At 41.7% G+C, this 17635-nt stretch overlaps 1 protein-coding gene across 4 annotated transcripts in view; it reads right to left on the bottom strand.

The window, feature by feature from the left end:
* LOC137421217 (ubiquitin-conjugating enzyme E2 Q1) overlaps window positions 1-13387 on the bottom strand; it is a 122189-nt gene extending 108802 nt beyond the window's left edge. For 2 of the 4 annotated variants that reach the window (XR_010983277.2, XM_068107043.2), the window contains exons 1-2: window positions 13111-13387; window positions 6587-6691 (exon numbers count right to left, since the gene is read on the bottom strand). Coding sequence is in view for 2 of the 4 variants with exons in the window: in XM_068107043.2 (XP_067963144.1) it covers window positions 6587-6691; window positions 13111-13266 (261 nt within the window). In the remaining 2 variants the exon portion in view is untranslated. The remainder of the gene's footprint in view (window positions 1-6586; window positions 6692-13110) is intronic. The other 2 variants (XR_013622379.1, XM_068107045.2) reach the window with 1 other exon arrangement.
* Window positions 13388-17635: the final 4248 nt, after the last annotated feature.

Raw genomic sequence — 17635 nt, 5'->3', positions numbered from 1 at the left:
CAAGTCATCCAACTTTTTTTGAGCTATTTTAGAAACTCTATATTTTATCCTGAGTTCTGGTTTAATTTCAAAATAATTCATTATTTTATTTATGTAGTATCTTGTATTAACATTTCCATTAAAATTATTTTGAATAATAAATATCATTAAACCCTTATACATTTCCTCAATACAAAGAGTCTCTTTCCTTGTAAGAAATGGTGTATTATCACCATAATGCTTAACATTCATCTCTCTTATTAATCTTGTAAAGTAATTCATTTTTGGTTCTAATTTAAAAGAGTTATATGTTTTTTTATATTTCTTATTATCATTAATTAGAATATAATCACAGAATAAACATTGTTTATATGAATCCTCATCATTAAGCCCCACTCTATCACAAGCCGGACAATTCTCTAATTTATCATATGGAGAGTCTGGAAATTCTAAATATCCTTCAGAACTTATCATATTTATGTGGTAAATTTTTACTTAAACTAAACGCAAGTTTATTCATTAATAAATACAATGTTTCAAAGCACAAAAGACAAATTTCAATCAATCTCTACTTCGGTGGAAGATATAGAAAAATATGTCAAAGATGTTAAATTGAACAAAGATAAATATGGAAATTTTTGGGTAAAACCAGTTATGGAAAATAACATGAGCCCCTCTATTTCATTTAAAGGAAGAGCTCTAACTATACCTGGAAAGACATCCATTAAAGTAAATCTAACAAAAGTTTCTCCTCTACTCCTGGCAATTTATTCAAAGCTTGAAAAAGTGATTGACCACGATACTTTGAAAAAGAATGATAAGACCATTAATAATTCTAGAGGAGACATTTGTATTTTCTTTAATAATCCAAAGGGTGTAGATCTAAGTAAAATGAATGATGTTAATATTTCTGGTGAAATGTCATTTCGTTCTATGATAGTTAGAGATTATTTAAAGATAACTTTTGATATAAAAATTGTAGAGATTGAATCTGTTAATGAAAGAAAGTATATAGATATTGATGGGAATATTTTTCTTGCTAATTAAATATGAGTCAATACAGCAGTGAAGATTTTACTATTTCATTGAACTCGGACGATAGTGATGATAGTATTTCATTGAACTTGGCTGATGGTGATGATAGTATTTCATTGAACACAGATGATAGTTATGATACTAATAGTTTGTGCTCAAATGATAGTTATGAGAGTAGCTTTATTGATGACTCTGAGTATGATTCTGAGTATTCATGTGATAGTTATGACTTAGATGATTCTGAGTGAAAAAGTGTTTTAGTTTAAGCACAGTGATATATATAAAACGGAGCTGTAAAGCTCAAAAGTGTTTTATTTTAAGCACAGTGATATATATAAAACACCACGTTTTCTCACGCTATAAATATGGTTTATTGTGATACTTGCGAGAAGGAAGTAAAATATTATAAACAACATATTCTCACCGCAAAACATACATACAACATTTTAAACAAACTTTCCCCTCTTCCACCTGAAACAAAACACTGTTCTACATGTAATAAAAATATCCTCAAGAAAGGCTTCAAAATACATCTTAAAACAAATCTACATTTATCAAATTTTATCACAACTAAAAACTCTGATGGAGCATTCAAAGGACATATTAAAATAAGAGTCTTTAACTTCAAACCTCCTGAACCAGAGTCTATAGTTGATGCTGTAGAAATAGTTAAACCTGCTGTTCAAACGTTGATTGAAAAAACACTAAAGGAAATGAAACCACTTAAATTTTATATGGGAGTAAAATTAGAAATGACAAAGGATGAAGGAGTTATAGATGCACCATACATGAGAACTGAGCCACACTTTATATCTTCATATCAAGATTTTAAAACATCAGGAGTCTATGATGAACTTATTAAACAAGAGCAAGATGTGGATAATTCAATCGTAGGAAGTGGATTCAATATAGGAAAAATTATTTACATAGACATTCATATTCTTAAATCAGATCCTCTAAAAGCTTCTTCTTACATTGATTTACCCAGTGTTATCAAAAATAGAAAAGCAGTTATCAATATCAAAAATAAAGACAATAAATGTTTTCTCTGGTCTATTTTAGCACACTTACATCCTCCACATTTTCATGATGAAAGAGTATCTCATTATAAAAAATATGAGAATACATTAAATACGAAAGATCTAAAGTTTCCGATGACTTTAAATGATATTCCTAAATTTGAAAAGATGAATAATTTATCAGTTAATGTTTATGGTCTAACAGAAACAAACAACATTCAGGTTTTAAAGCTTTCTGACAATTGTAAACAAACTCATATTAATCTTCTATATTTTAATTCAGACGAAAATTCACATTATACATACATCAAAGATATTGCTAAATTAATAAAACCACAAGTCTGTAAGAGAACAAATAAAATATATATTTGTTTGCGTTGTCTTAACTTCTTCAATTCACAAGAAAGATTAGATAAACATTCAAATTATTGTGGCGAACATAAATCAACGGTAATCAATATGCCTAAAGAAGGCTCAAAGATCACATTCAAAGATGAAAATAAAAAGATCAAACATCCATTTGTTATATATGCTGATTTTGAAAGTATTTTAGAAAAAATAGATACTGCTTCTCCAGATCCAAAAGAATCATACACAAATAAATATCAAAAACATACTCCTTGTGGTTTTTGTTATTATATCAAATCATCCGTTGGTGATAAATATAACAAGTTAGAGATGTATAGAGGCTCAAATACCCCAGAGGAGTTTGTGAAACGACTAGAAAAAGACTGTGTTCGATTAACCAAGATAATGAGAGAAACCAATAAACCAATGTCCTTAACAAGTAAAGAAAAAAGGGAATTTATAAAAAACAATGTCTGTCATATTTGTGAGGAGAAAATTGGTAAAGGTCTAAAGGTTAGAGACCATTGTCATCTCACTGGTAAATATAGAGGTCCGGCTCATCAAAGTTGTAATATTAATTATCAACTCCCCTCTTTCATTCCTGTCTTTCTTCATAACAACGCTCATTATGATACACATCTATTTATCAAGGAACTCTCAAAGACTTCTGGAAGTATCTCAGCAATTCCAAACACGGATCAGAAATACATTTCATTCACAAAAACAATTCACACATCTCCTATTACTCATATCAGATTTCTTGATACATTTAAATTCATGGCAAGTCCATTGGTTAACTTGGTTCAAAATCTAAAAGAGTTTCCATGTCTTTCAGAGTATTTTTTAGATAAAGATTTTCTAACACAAAAGGGAATTTACCCCTATGACTATATGGACTCATTTGAGAGATTCAATGAAACACAACTTCCTTCAAAAGAAAATTTCTATAACAAATTAAATAATAGTCATATATCTGATAAAGATTATGTACACGCACAAAATGTTTGGGAAAAATATAACATCAAGAATCTTGGCGAGTATCACGATTTGTATCTCAAAACTGATGTGCTTTTATTGGCCGATGTATTTGAAGCCTTTAGATCTGTTTGTCGCACTGGATATGGATTGGATCCTGCTCACTACTACACAGCACCTGGATTGGCCTGGAGTGCGATGTTGAAAATGACAAAACAAGATTTGGATTTGATAACCGATGTTGATATGCTTTTGATGATTGAAAAGGCAAAAAGAGGTGGAATTTCACAAGTCTGCTCGAGTAGATACGCAAAAGCAAATAACAAATATCTTCCAAATTATGATCCAACGAAAGAGAGTTCTTACTTGATGTACTATGACGCGAACAACCTGTATGGCTGGGCAATGTCTCAGGCTCTTCCTTATGGAAAACTTAGATGGGTAAAGGAAAAAGACTACAAAAACGTTTTACAAGATGTATGTATCTCTACACAAAAAGAATTGGATGAAGAAAAAGTTGGTTATTATTTTGAAATTGATTTAAAATATCCAGAGGAACTCCATAACCTACACAAAGATCTCCCATTTGCTTGTGAGAAAGAAAGTCCAAAGAAAGAATGGTTGAGTGATTATCAACGATCGTTTGATATAGGTGAATCAACAGAAAAATTACTTACTACATTATATAACAAGAAAAATTATGTTCTACACCAAAGAAATTTGCGACAATATTTATCAAAAGGTCTAAGAGTAGAGAAGATCCATAGGGTTCTAAAGTTCAATCAAAGTCATTGGTTAAAGGGGTACATTGATTTTAATACACAAAGAAGAACAGAGTCAAAAACAGATTTTGAGAAAGACTTTTATAAATTGATGAATAATGCGGTCTTTGGTAAGACTATGGAGAATGTGAGGAAAAGACAAAATATCAGACTATCAACATCTTGGGAACAAGCATCAAAATTAATTAATAGACCGAGTTTTACTCGAGCTGAGGTCTTTACTGAGAACTTTTGTGCGATCCATTTGATTAAAGAGAGTATTGAAATGAACAAACCTATTTATATTGGAACAACAATTCTTGATTTATCAAAGTCATTAATGTATGATTACTTTTATAATAACTTGAGGAAGAAATATCAAAATGATGTTAATCTACTTTATATGGATACAGATAGTTTTATTTTGAAAATTAATACCAACGATGTTTATTCAGACATGAAAAGAGACATTAATATCTATGACACGAGTAATTACAGTCCAGAGAGTGAGTTGTTCTCTTCTAAAAATAAAAAGGTGATTGGAAAGTTCAAGGATGAATTAGGAGGAAATGTTATGAGTGAATTTGTGGGATTGAGGTCAAAGGCTTATGCTTATAAATACATTGTGAATAACGTTGAAAAGACTGATAAGAAGTTAAAAGGTGTAAAGAAAAATGTTATTAAAGAAACAATAAACTTTAAGGATTATTATAACTGTTTAACAACAAAGAAAGAAGAGTTTAGAAAGATTAATGGAATAAGAAGTTATAAACATCAATTATATTCAGAAGAGATAAATAAGAAAGCATTGGGGGCTTTTGATGATAAGAGGTTTATTTTAGAAAATGGAATTGATAGTCTCCCTTATGGTTATATAAGTATATAAGTGATAAGATATATATATAAGTGATAAGATATATATAAGTGATAAGATATACATAAGTGATAAGATATATATAAGTGATAAGATATATATAAGTGATAAGTTAAAAAGGGGGGGGGGGGTTGGGGATTTTAACGGGCTACCGCCGCCTTTTTTACTATTATATAAATGATAGAACCAAGTATCAACCAGACTAAAGAGTGGAGGTGTAATCAACCTTGGTATATAAATGGAAAACATAATGAATGTGAAAAATATCAAATAGGTATAATTGAAAAGGCAACTGGTAAAAAAATTCACAAAACAAATAAGAGAATTAATTTAAATACCGGTGAATTGGGTAAAAAAGATGGAAATATTTTTGAGTGGACGGAAAACTTTGATGGTTGTCAGGAAAATATATACTTTAATTTTAAAATGGTATGTGGCACTGGAGGTGCTCAAACAAGAACATTGAGGGAGGTTTACCATTTTATCTTAGCTCAGTTAAAATATCTTAATAAAGAACCAAACTCAAACATATTTTTTGTTAATATATTAGATGGTGAAGAGAGTGGCAAGAGAATTAAATTATTTCCCACGCATAAACAAATATTTGTAGGGTCGTTGTTTGAGTGGGTTATATTCACCAGATGATATTAAGAGTAAAAGGTTAAAAGGTTCATAAGGTCAGAAGGATCACAGGTGTTTAAGTGGTCTAATGAATAAGGATAACATGTCAAAAGGTTAGAAGGTTCGTAAAGAACAGGGTGAGAGAAATAGAGGTCTTTAGGGGCAATGAGGGAGGGAGAAATAGAGGTGTTTATGATTTTTGAAAAAGACAAGGGGGTAAATGACATTAGATAGGGATTTCCCATGTTAAACGGAGGTGTCCCAGAAGCAACATTATTACACTACTAACATTTGCTTTTCACGGGCCCACATGGTCGGGAGTTTTTGTAATACGGATAGCAATAAATTAACTTTTTGGACGAGTTGATCAGGAAGTTCTCGAACTATTTTTCAGGCACACCCTGTTCTCGCAGGTATGTTTACAAATATTTTTGGCTTCTTTAAAAGTATTTTTAGTCACTTAATTCTACAATCCTTATCCGGCAGATATTAAATATGTCCAGACTGCCCCTATTGACTTCGTTTAATTGACTTTGTTGATCGACTTTGTTGATTGACTTTGTTGATTGACTTTGTTGATTGACTTTGTTGATTGACTTTGTTGATTGACTTTGTTGATTGACTTTGTTGATTGACTTTGTTGATTGACTTTGTTGATTGACTTTGTTGATTGACTTTGTTGATTGACTTTGTTGATTGACTTTGTTGATTGACTTTGTTGATTGACTTTGTTGATTGACTTTGTTGATTGACTTTGTTGATTGACTTTGTTGATTGACTTTGTTGATTGACTTTGTTGCATGTCGAGCAATCTGGAGCAGATTATGTGCTTTTTGAAAGTGCCGTATTCACCAATATTACATCATCAACATTGCCCTTCTAAATCTCATGTTGCTCCTCCACTCCATCTTGAATCGTGGTGAATGAAAAAAAAATAATAAAAAGAATGATACGAGTAAATAAAAACAGCTCACCACAGTTTTTCCAGAGCAAATACCACCAAGCTTTTCCAACACAGCAGCCAAATTGGGATCTTCAGACTCGGCAAACCATATTGGAGGGGAAACAGGATATTCTTCCTACAAAAGGGAAAGGAGCATTCAAAAGGGAAAAGCAGGTCAGAAAACAAATTGTGCAAAACGTGGCATTCTTAGCATACACTCCAAAACCAAAATACAATTCAATTACACTGATTTTCATCAAAATATAGCTTCAACAAGCGTTACGCCTAGGTCCCCCGTCGGGGAAGTGATGCGAGTTGACAAAGTGGAAGACACAGAAAACATGCTATGATATGATATGATATTTCGCTCACAAGGTTCAGACATACATGGAGGCGGCCATCTTGGATTTTGACGTGGCGACCCAATTTTCGATAGCGTTCTTCCTTATGCGTAGATACACCAACACACCAGATTAGAAGTTGGTACTTCGCTTATTTTTCAAGATATTCTGCTCACAAGGTTCAGACATACATGGCGGCGACCCTCTTGGATTTTGACGTGGCAACCCAATTTTCAATAGCGTTCTTCCTTATGCGTAGATACACCAACACACCAGATTAGAAGTTGGTAATTCGCTTATTTTTTAAGATATTTCGCTCACAAGGTTCAGACATATATATGGTGGCGGTCATCTTGGATTTTGACGTGGCGACCCAATTTTCAATAGCGTTCTTCCCTGTGCCTAGATACACCCACACACCAGATTATAAGTTGGTATTTCGCTTATTTTTCAAGATATTTCGTTCACAAGGTTCAGACATATATATGGTGGTGGCCATATTGGATTTTGCCGTGGCGACCCAATTTTCAATAGCGTTCTTCCTTATGCCGAGATACACCCACACACCAGATTAGAAGTTGGTACTTCGCTTACTTTTCAAGATATTCAGCTCAAGGTTCAGACATACATGGCGGCGGCCATCTTGGATTTTGACGTGGCGACCCAATTTTCAATAGGGTTCTTCCTTGTGCCTAGATCCCCGGTGTGTACCCCGGTTTAGAATAGGTGCACCGTATCCTTGCGCATCGTAAGAGGCGACCAAGGGTTGGCGTCAGGAAGGGCATCCGGCCAGAAAAACATTGCCTCAAACAGGGAACCATGATTGTCATGGGGACCGCAAGGCTAACCTCTGCTCTAGCGGAGAAAAATTGCCTTAAAATGATCATTCATTCATTCTTGTGCCTAGATGCACCCACACACCAGATTAGAAGTTGGTACTTCGCTTATTTTTCAAGATATTCCGCTCACAAGGTTCAGACATACATGGCATCAGACATACATGGCGGCGGCCATCTTGGATTTTGACATGGGTTGCACCCACACACCAAATTTGAATGTGGTCCTTCGCTTATGCACGCACGCACGGACAGACGGACGGAGGGGAAAACCATAGTCCCCCTTTCGCTCCGCGGTGCAACGGGGGACAACAAATGTAGAAAACCTTTTATGTTGATGCACTGAGTGCTGAATTGAAAAATACATGGTATCAAACATCAAGTAAAAACATACAAACTAGAGTTCATAAAATACATTATCAGACGCAGCGTTCAGATACATAATCCAACTGAAATAAAAATAATGATTTTAAAGGGAGTATGAAAAGTAAAAGTTTACCGCCATTCATGCAGTCTTATACACCGCCTTATTTAATACTTGCAAAGGTACCCGGCATTGCTGGGCAACGCAGGGTCCCTCTTCCCAACTCTTCCCCCTCCATATCCCACCTTGTCCCCTGCTTCCTCCTCCTGCCTCACCTCTTCCCTTCCCTTCCCATCCCACCCAATCGCTACCCCTCCCTCATCTCTACCCCTCCTCCTCCCACCTTAGCCATTCCCTCCAGACTCCCACCCCAACCCTCCCACTCCCTTTGCCAACCCCTTCCCCTCCATCCTTCCACACCCTCCCTCCAGACACCAAAACCCCCTCCCAGAGAGAAAGAAGTGGGAGAGACAGAGAGGGGTGGGAGAGAGAGATGGGGGAAGAAGAGAGAGATGGGGGAAGAAGAGAGAGATGGGGGAAGAAGAGAGATGGGGGAAGAAGAGAGAGATGGGGGAAGAAGAGAGATGGGGGAAGAAGAGAGCGATGGGGGAAGAAGAGAGAGATGGGGGAAGAAGAGAGAGATGGGGGAAGAAGAGAGATGGGGGAAGAAGAGAGAGATGGGGGAAGAAGAGAGAGATGGGGGAAGAAGAGAGATGGGGGAAGAAGAGAGATGGGGGAAGAAGAGAGAGATGGGGGAAGAAGAGAGAGATGGGGGAAAAAGAGAGAGATGGGGGAAAAAGAGAGAGATGGGGGAAGAAGAGAGATGGGGGAAGAAGAGAGAGATGGGGGAAGAAGAGAGATGGGGAAAGAAGAGAGAGATGGGGGAAGAAGAGAGAGATGGGGGAAGAAGAGAGAGATGGGGGAAGAAGAGAGAGAGACAAGGGTGGATGAGAGAGAGAGAGAGACAGAGAGACAGAGACAGAGACAGAGAGACAGAGAGACAGAGAGACAGAGAGAGAGAGAGAGAGAGAGAGAGAGAGAGGGAGGGAGAGAGAGAGAGGGAGAGAGAGAGGGAGAGAGGACACAGGAGGGAGGGGAGAGGAGGTGAGAGAGCGAGGGAGGGAAAGAGAGAGGAGGGTTGGGGAGAGAAAGGTCCGAGGGTAGCAAGGAAGGGTGGGCGAGCAAGGATGAGGAGATAGAAAGAGGTGCGTGAGAGAGAGGAGAGAGGGAGAGATAGACAGAGGGGGAGATGAGGGGTGAGAGAAGAAAGTGAGGAGGGGGTGGCAAGAGTGAGGGGAGAAAATCCGGCATATCTGACACCCAGTTTAACATCCAGCTGAGGGATGGCACAGACATCGATGCCAGTGAAACACCAGGATGACAGTTTATAGCTGGGTCAGGTTTCAAACCCAGGCTAGACATTTGAGAGCGAGTGTGCATCCTGCCGGGGTGTTGTCCTGTTGCTTTACCAATTCTAATCCTCTAACTTATTTTGCCTTCCTAACTCCGAGGACGTCTCCACAGAGAACCGAGCCGCGGTATCGCCATGGAAGCTTGTGGAGATCGAAGTTTGCAGGGCACTCGCCAAGCAGCTTAAGCACTCAAACAAGCACTCCAACGAAACGGTTGAAGAATACTTCGTTTATTGTATCACCTTGTAGGGACACAAATATGATATTTATTGAAGAGATGTGATTTAGAGGATGATATCCCTGACCCATTAGCACAAAAATAAAACAAAGGGGAGAATAATAAGCCGGATAATGGTGTTTTAAAATGTGACTATTTTCACTTCCATTAGGCAAATGAGCTACTTCAGTCTATTCGTGAGGTCACAGGTGCACAATTAATTGACGGTTGCGTACGTCTTTTTCATCACAGGTCATTCTGGCTTTCAAGATGCTGATGTGCCAAGCTATTAACTGTTCAAATCGTCGAGAAATTTGCCCACAGAACTAGGAAGTTGTTTTTTTTGCATCCCTAATCAACAAGAAGACCATTAAGGATCGTGTGCGTTGTGGTTAAAAAAAACCTAGGAACAACCAAATTGAGCATCGCAACGTATGCTCATTCAAAATATGGTGTTATTTGTGAAGACCACGTCGTGCCATCAGCGTTCATATTTGATCAACAGGCAATCGGTACCTGGGAAACAAGCCTCGGAAATTGCTGAAACTCGATGCCGTACCGACACTTCTCAGCCACAAATCCTGCACAGTTCCCTCTATAGTTTGGAGACATAATGCTCAAATACAAAGACAGGTAAGACATTTTAATTTAACTATTTTTTTCATAATATTATCCTTTGCAACTTCGTCGATGTCACTAGTAGCGTAGAGACAGTACACTAGTAATGTACATACTACCTCTACATTGCATTCAGCGAGTATAGTAGAGAAGTAAGGCTACATCCACCCCTCCTTACCCCCCCCCCCCCCACCCCCATCCTCATTCTTCACCACATGTCACTTTTTTTTTTTCATGATTTTTCCAATAAACCATTTCTTCCCATAAAGATATATGATCAAAAGGTTTCCTCCCTTTTCTCTAACAGAATGTAAAAATAAAAGTAGTCATTGATTGATTGGGATATTATTGCTTTCGGCTTCTTGGCCTTCAGGTTCCAGAGCTGTCCGACCGGCATACTAGCTAGTATTGCGCCGTTGCCGGGGGAGTGTACCGGGCGAGACACGGCAAGACGTACGTGTTGATTTGAAGCCGGACCCTGTGAGCAAAGATCAGAGCTAGTAAGTAGCCTTCTTCATCCTGATCCGGAAAATAAACACACGATCACGAACATTCGCTGGTTTGATATCTCAATACAATCGTGATTTCGAGTTTCCACCCGAACAACGCCACTTTTATCCATCCGAAGTTGGGTAAGAAGTTTCATAAATCTCTCAATACAATGAGAATTTTCATTTTAAGATTTGTATGTGTTTCATATGCACCCTCTTTCCCAGATTTGTCTGTATTGGTTAATACATCAGATTGGAGTCCATATTGGTTTACACCAAGAGTGTTTTTAACATTGTATTTTGTTACATTAATGCTATAGTATTAATTTGTGATTGGAGTGGAAACATAGAGACATTTAGTTTAAAGCAGAGTGAGGAAATGACGTGACATTCATGGATTCGGTGTTTGTAGTTTCGTCAATTCGGCATATTTTATAAACAATACTGAAATTACATCTTTAGAAACAAAATATTTTGCAATGCGAGATTTACAAGAAAGGTGAATGTGACATTTTAGTGAGTAAATTGCCACTAGGTGCTCACTTTTGATTTGTGCACATCACGTCACGTTAATAGATGGAAGTAGCTGATTTGCATAACAGAAGTGAAAATAGTCCGATTTTAAAACACGATTATCTGTGTTAAAAACACAGTTTTGCAGTTATGAAGGTGTGCATGCATGAGTGTGTGTGGGTGCGTCTGTGTGTCCTCAAAACTTCAGGGATTGCATATTTCATTAATTAAAATAAATACACCGCGTTTTTATTCAATTGTAAAGATAGTTGTGTGCACGAAATAATTTCATTTGAAGCTAATCAAGTAATGCAACGATCACAGAATATGGTCAAACGACTTGAAATAGAATATTTATGGGGACCCATCGAAGACGGGCATTTCAGCAAGTGAATATTAATAGACCATCCGGGAGGGGAGCGATGTGGACGAGGACGAGGATGAGGACGAGGAGAGGGTGGGCGGAAGGAGACGAGGAGAGCAGGGAAAGAGACGAGGAGGGGACGAAGGGAGCAGACGGGACGAGAGGGGAGCGGACGGGGACGAGAGGGGAGCGGACAGGGACGAGAGGGGAGCGGACGGGGACGAGGGGAGCAGGGTGCAGACGGGGACGAGGGGAGCAGGGTGCGGACGGGGACGAGGGGAGCAGGGTGCGGACGGGGACGAGGGGAGCAGGGTGCGGACGGGGACGTGGGGAGCGGACGGGGACGAGAGGGGAGCGGACGGGGACAAGAGGGGAGCGGACGGGGACGAGAGGGGAGCGGACGGGGACGAGAGGGGAGCGGACGGGGACGAGGGGAGCAGGGTGCGGATGGGGACGAGGGGAGCAGGGTGCGGACGGGGACGAAGGGAGCAGACGGGTCGAGGGGACGAGGGGAGCGGACGGGTCGAGGGGAGCGGACGGGGACGAGAGGGGAGCGGACGAGAGGGGAGCGGACGGGGACGAGAGGGGAGCGGACGGGGACGAGAGGGGAGCGGACGGGGACGAGGGGGGAGCGGACGGGGACGAGGGGGGAGCGGACGGGTACGAGAGGGGAGCGGACGGGAGGGGAGGGGAGCGGACGGGGACGGGAGCGGACGGGGACGGGAGGGGAGCGGACGGGGACGGGAGGGGAGCGGACGGGGACGGGAGGGGAGCGGACGGGGACGGGAGGGGAGCGGACGGGGACGAGAGGGGAGCGGACGGGGACGAGAGGGGAGCGGACGGGGACGAGAGGGGAGCGGACGGGGACGAGAGGGGAGCGGACGGGGACGAGAGGGGAGCGGACGGGGACGAGAGGGGAGCGGACGGGGACGAGAGGGGAGCGGACGGGGACGAGAGGGGAGCGGACGGGGACGAGAGGGGAGCAGGGTGCGGACGGGGACGAAGGGAGCGGACGGGGAGCAGGGTGAGGATGGGGACGAGGGGAGCAGTGGGCAGGAAGGAGAAGAGAAGGGTATGTGGATGAGGAGTGGTTAGCAATGCCAATAGTCAGGATCTGGGGATGAAAGTTACATTGGCAGGATGAGGGCGGAACGCTACTGACGGTGATATGATAGTTCTTAGGAAGTACAAATAAACCGAATATTTAACCACACTGGTGAGTGGTGTCGGACAAACTGTGACGGACACACACACACACAGATACATTTTAGAGACGCGAGGCACAGAATACGAACACATTCCCCGATCCGATTGTGCAAAGTCCGCAGAGAAATGGTCATCAGAAGCAGATAATTGGTTTGGAAGGCCTGGGGACCGAGCGGGCACCCGTCCCACGTACAGCGATGGTGCAACGGATGAGTAGGGCACAGTCGGCGCTCACAAAGCGACAAGCTAGTTCATCCACACTGCAGCTATCAATCCGAAACCGCTCGTGGTTCTTATCGAAGATCGATTCAAGAAGCTTCAGCTCTTGCTTTAACGAAGCAAGGGACATTTTCTAAATCATTTCCGCCACTGCAACTGCCGGTCCAGACCCGGGCCTCGAGCTCTGCCTTTTGTCCAACATGGCGGCATTTCCCATCAAGCACCGCGCGCTGTTTCTCACAATACACCGCACAATCCTTTAAACCATCGCAACGACATATTTTCATTTCAAATGCAGTTATCACAAAACCCTGATGTTAATCTCTCGATATTTATTCCTTCTTTTTCTTCTATCATTGTAATAAAAAACAATGCGCTATTGATTTATTCATTAATTCCTAAATTCATTCATTATTGTATTTGTTCATTTATTAAGTACGGATTGATTATGTACACATTGTGGACATAAAGGCGAGCCTTTTCAGACATCCTCAATGAATATCAAATGACTGCTCCAACCTAAAGGGGACGCTCACTGTATCAGCGACAAAGCCACGAACTGCACAAGAAACTACGTCATGGATTAAATAAATAAAAAACCTTCACAAACCTTCACGTCACATTCTAAAACCTTCACAAAGCAACTCACTCTTGCTCTCGAGTGCCTGATAAAGACCACAGAATAGATCGCTAAAGCATAAATCAGCACATCGTTAAAAGGGAACCCAAACGATAATAATTTTTTTCTTCTGAAAACCATTAAAAATCAGTCATCACGGTTTAATTTGAAGAGGACATTTTTTTAAATTTTTTTTTTGCCATTCAGAAAGTGTCGAAAATAGCCCTCGAGTGTCGATTTTGCCAATAACGTCACATTGTGCATTCACGTTCATCTGAAGAGCGACTTTTATGGAGAATCTGCATGTCGACCTCGAAATCGGATGGTTTGCGTTGGCTGCTTCCGGGAGTGGGAAGATGGCGGACGCCTGAGGCCGGGACGTCTTACGGCGTTCGGGGGTCCTTCTGGTTCTACCTAGAGTCCCTGTATATAGAGAGTTGTGTCAACTCAAATTTGGACGCCATTTTGTGTCTAAGTGTGTCGGATTAGATATACATGTACATTCGCGATATGGGGTGATATATTCTAAACCTGCTAAAAAAAAATTACTACACATATTTAGTCTTATTATTACATACAGGTGATATTTGTTTTGTCAAAAACTCAGCTATTGCCGTGAAAAAGAGCTGTGTGGTGATATTAAAAGTGGTATGGCAATGCACATTACAAGCCAACACTGCATATAAGAGCTAACATTATAAGTAAGACAAACCAATGCTGTCGTTCTCTGAATTTTAATAACTTTTAGAAAGGAGTGTGGGCATATCCAATATTTTTTAAAGGGTGCCGAGAGCAATTCCGGTGTAGGACTTCCAGCCGACATATAGTCTAACACACTTAAAACAAATTCTGTACGTGGTATTGCCATATTTCTATAGTGTACAACTTTAGTTTTATCGACATTTATATTCAATTTCCATTGTAATGATTTAACAAGCTGCAAGTCAGCTTCTGTCTCTGACATAAGGAAAACGTCATCGGCATCTAGTAAGATTGAAACGTTCATTTATTACTACACCCTTGCCCAGAACTCTGATGGATATTGCCTGATCGATTAATATGTTTCATAGCTGGCGACTTAATTAACACTTAATTTTCGACTGCGCCAAGCCGTAATTAAACAGAGAAAAAACTTTAAAAAATACCTGCAGTGTGCACAGTTCGTCTAGTCGAACAGATATGGAAAAGCACAGATAAGACGTCGTATTCACCATAACTTGTTTAATTTCACCAGGAACACGATGAGGCCAACACAGTAAACATTCAGTACAAAACTTGGTTCATACATTCAGTACAGAATCTATACATCTTATATTTCCCAGATTGGTTTGAACAACCAAAAGCAGAACAACCAGTCATTTTGTTTGGCAATAAACAACATTCCCGTACCAAGCTGACGTTCACGCACAAAGTGAAGTTAGACACAAAATGGCGCCACAAAATCACGTGACCAGAAATCTTGGGTCAGCGCATGGCGCAACTCTCTTTATACAGGGACTCTAGTTCTACCGGTATTGCGGTTCACTCCCTCTCGTGGATATGGAGCATCTCTACAGCGGATATGGACCATCTCTACAGCGGATATGGAGCATCTCTCTGGTGCAGGGTTCTCAACCTGTGGTCCATGGACCCCCTTGGGGTCCGTGGATGGGCTTCAGGGGGTCCGTGAACCAGGCGCATAAAAATGATTAAAATGTTATTTTCGCTCGCTTTTTATAAAAAGTTTTATTTTTAGTCTCTGTACAGGATGTTATGTACGTATTCTTGCTTACTGAAGACTAGTAGATCTGTAAGGTAAGTTGAAATGGGATTATACTGAGTGTACAGTCAGGTAACATACAGTCATCATCGTCGTCAAGTTATGACTTCTACAATAGTTCCCGTCGATAGAAATTGAAGAAGCAACCACGTGTGTTTGTGAGTCAGGAGTTTCAGCACTTGTTACTGTCGTGAAAATCAAACTCAGACACGACTTGGACCTTGGGTAGGTTTAATATCATTTAGATCTGTGGTCACATCCTGTAAAATACATTCATGCAATAGACATCAGAATCGGAGTATTACATGGGCAATCGAAGTATTACAGTATCAATAGGCAAAACAAAACAAGCGCAGCATATAGGGGCGTACATACCATTCAAACTACAGGACTATATGTCGCAGTAAGTGTCGCTGGAGTGTCCTTGCGCCGCGGTTGTCCCGGGTCTTATAGACGCCCCTTTTAGAGGGATAAGCGAGCACTCCCGGGTTCACCTTCAGTATAATTTCACTACATTCTCCCCGCCATTAAAACTATACTGCCGCTAGGCAGGTCGCAAGCAAGCGTCAGCAATAATCGAAGGGGGTACGTCAATCCACGTCAGTCGGTCCACCCGTAGTGGTCGGGGCGGCAAACTACCCTGCCAGTTCGTGTTCGGAGACTGCGGGGCACGGCGTCCCCAAGCCCGGAGTCCCCCGCGTCGGAATAGCTGCCGGAGGTGGGTGTCGGAGGGGGCACCCCAGGGCCATCAGGCAAGGGAGTAGTCGACGACAGAAGCGACGGCAGTAGTTCCATAGAGGAAGCTTCGGTAGAGTCCATAGACTCGTAGATTGGTTCGTCGATATCCCTGTCGTCGTCCCCACAAGGGGCGAGATGGCGTACGGAGACAGTAGACTCACGTCCGTCCGCCGTTATCACACGAGCATGCTCGGGATTAGCCTGGAGTACCCGCACCTTATCAACAAGGGGGTCGTACTTGCTAGCGCGAACCGCTCGTTTGAGATAGGCCGGCCCCGGCTCAGCGAGCCAGCTGGGTAAATATTGGATACTACCCGAGCTTCTAGGGTGGTGGAACAGTCTTTCATGAGGAGTCTGGTTGGTGGCGGTACATAGGAGAGCCCGGATCGAGTTTAGAGCCGCAGGAAGCGACCACGCCCATTTATCGAGGCCCCAGCCGAGGGTCCTGAGGCTTAGCATGACGGCCCTCCATATAATCCCATTAAAGCGTTCGATCTGCCCATTCGCCTGGGGCCGGAACGGGGTGGTGTAGCTCGAAGCGACATTATTCTGGAGCAAGTAGCCCCTCACCTCCTGAGACAGGAACACCGCACCCCGATCGGTATGCACGTAGGCCGGATACCCAAACATAGAAAACAAATTCTGTAGGCACCGTATAACCGTGGCAGCCGACATATCCCTGCACATATAAGCAAAGGGGAATCGCGAATACTCATCAACGATAGTGAGCAGCTAACGAGAGTTGCTCGACACCGGTAGTGGCCCCTTGAAGTCCATCGCCAAACGCTCCCACGGTCTAGTAGCCCTAACCAGCGTCCCCATAGGAGGGTTGTAAAAACGCTATTTGAGCTCCGCACAGATAGTGCAATCACGGCAGATCCGGCGGATGTCCTCAATTGAGTACGGCAGATTACCACTGCGCACAAAATGCGCGAAACGCGCTACCCCGGGATGACACATAATGCCGTGTAAAGCGCGCAGCCCCTCCAAAGTGACAACCCCCGCGCAAGTGGCCGGCCTCGATAAGGCGTCGACGACCAGGTTATCCTTCCCCGGGCGGTATTTGATGGTGTAGCAGAGTCGGCGAGTTCGATACGCCAGCGAGTGATTTTCTCATTCTTAATGCGTTGAGTATGTAAGGTGTCGTACATGAATGCAACGCTTTGTTGGTCCGTGACGATTTGGAAACACCGCCCGAGCAGGTACGGCCACCATCGCCGAATCGATTCGACGATCGCGTATGCTTCCTTTTCAACAGACGAATGCCTCCGCTCAGCGGAGGTGAGAGTCCGCGAAAGAAAGCCACAGGGCGTCCCCCTTGGGAGAGAGTCGCCGCTATCGCATGATCCGAGGCATCACTTTCCAAGACGAAAGATGCACTCT

This window comes from Myxine glutinosa, chromosome 2 (assembly GCF_964187855.1).
Source record: "Myxine glutinosa chromosome 2, kmMyxGlut1.1, whole genome shotgun sequence".
Lineage (NCBI taxonomy): Eukaryota > Metazoa > Chordata > Myxini > Myxiniformes > Myxinidae > Myxine > Myxine glutinosa.
Note: the sequence above shows the minus strand (reverse complement) of the source record. Positions and strands in the feature narration are given on the sequence as shown.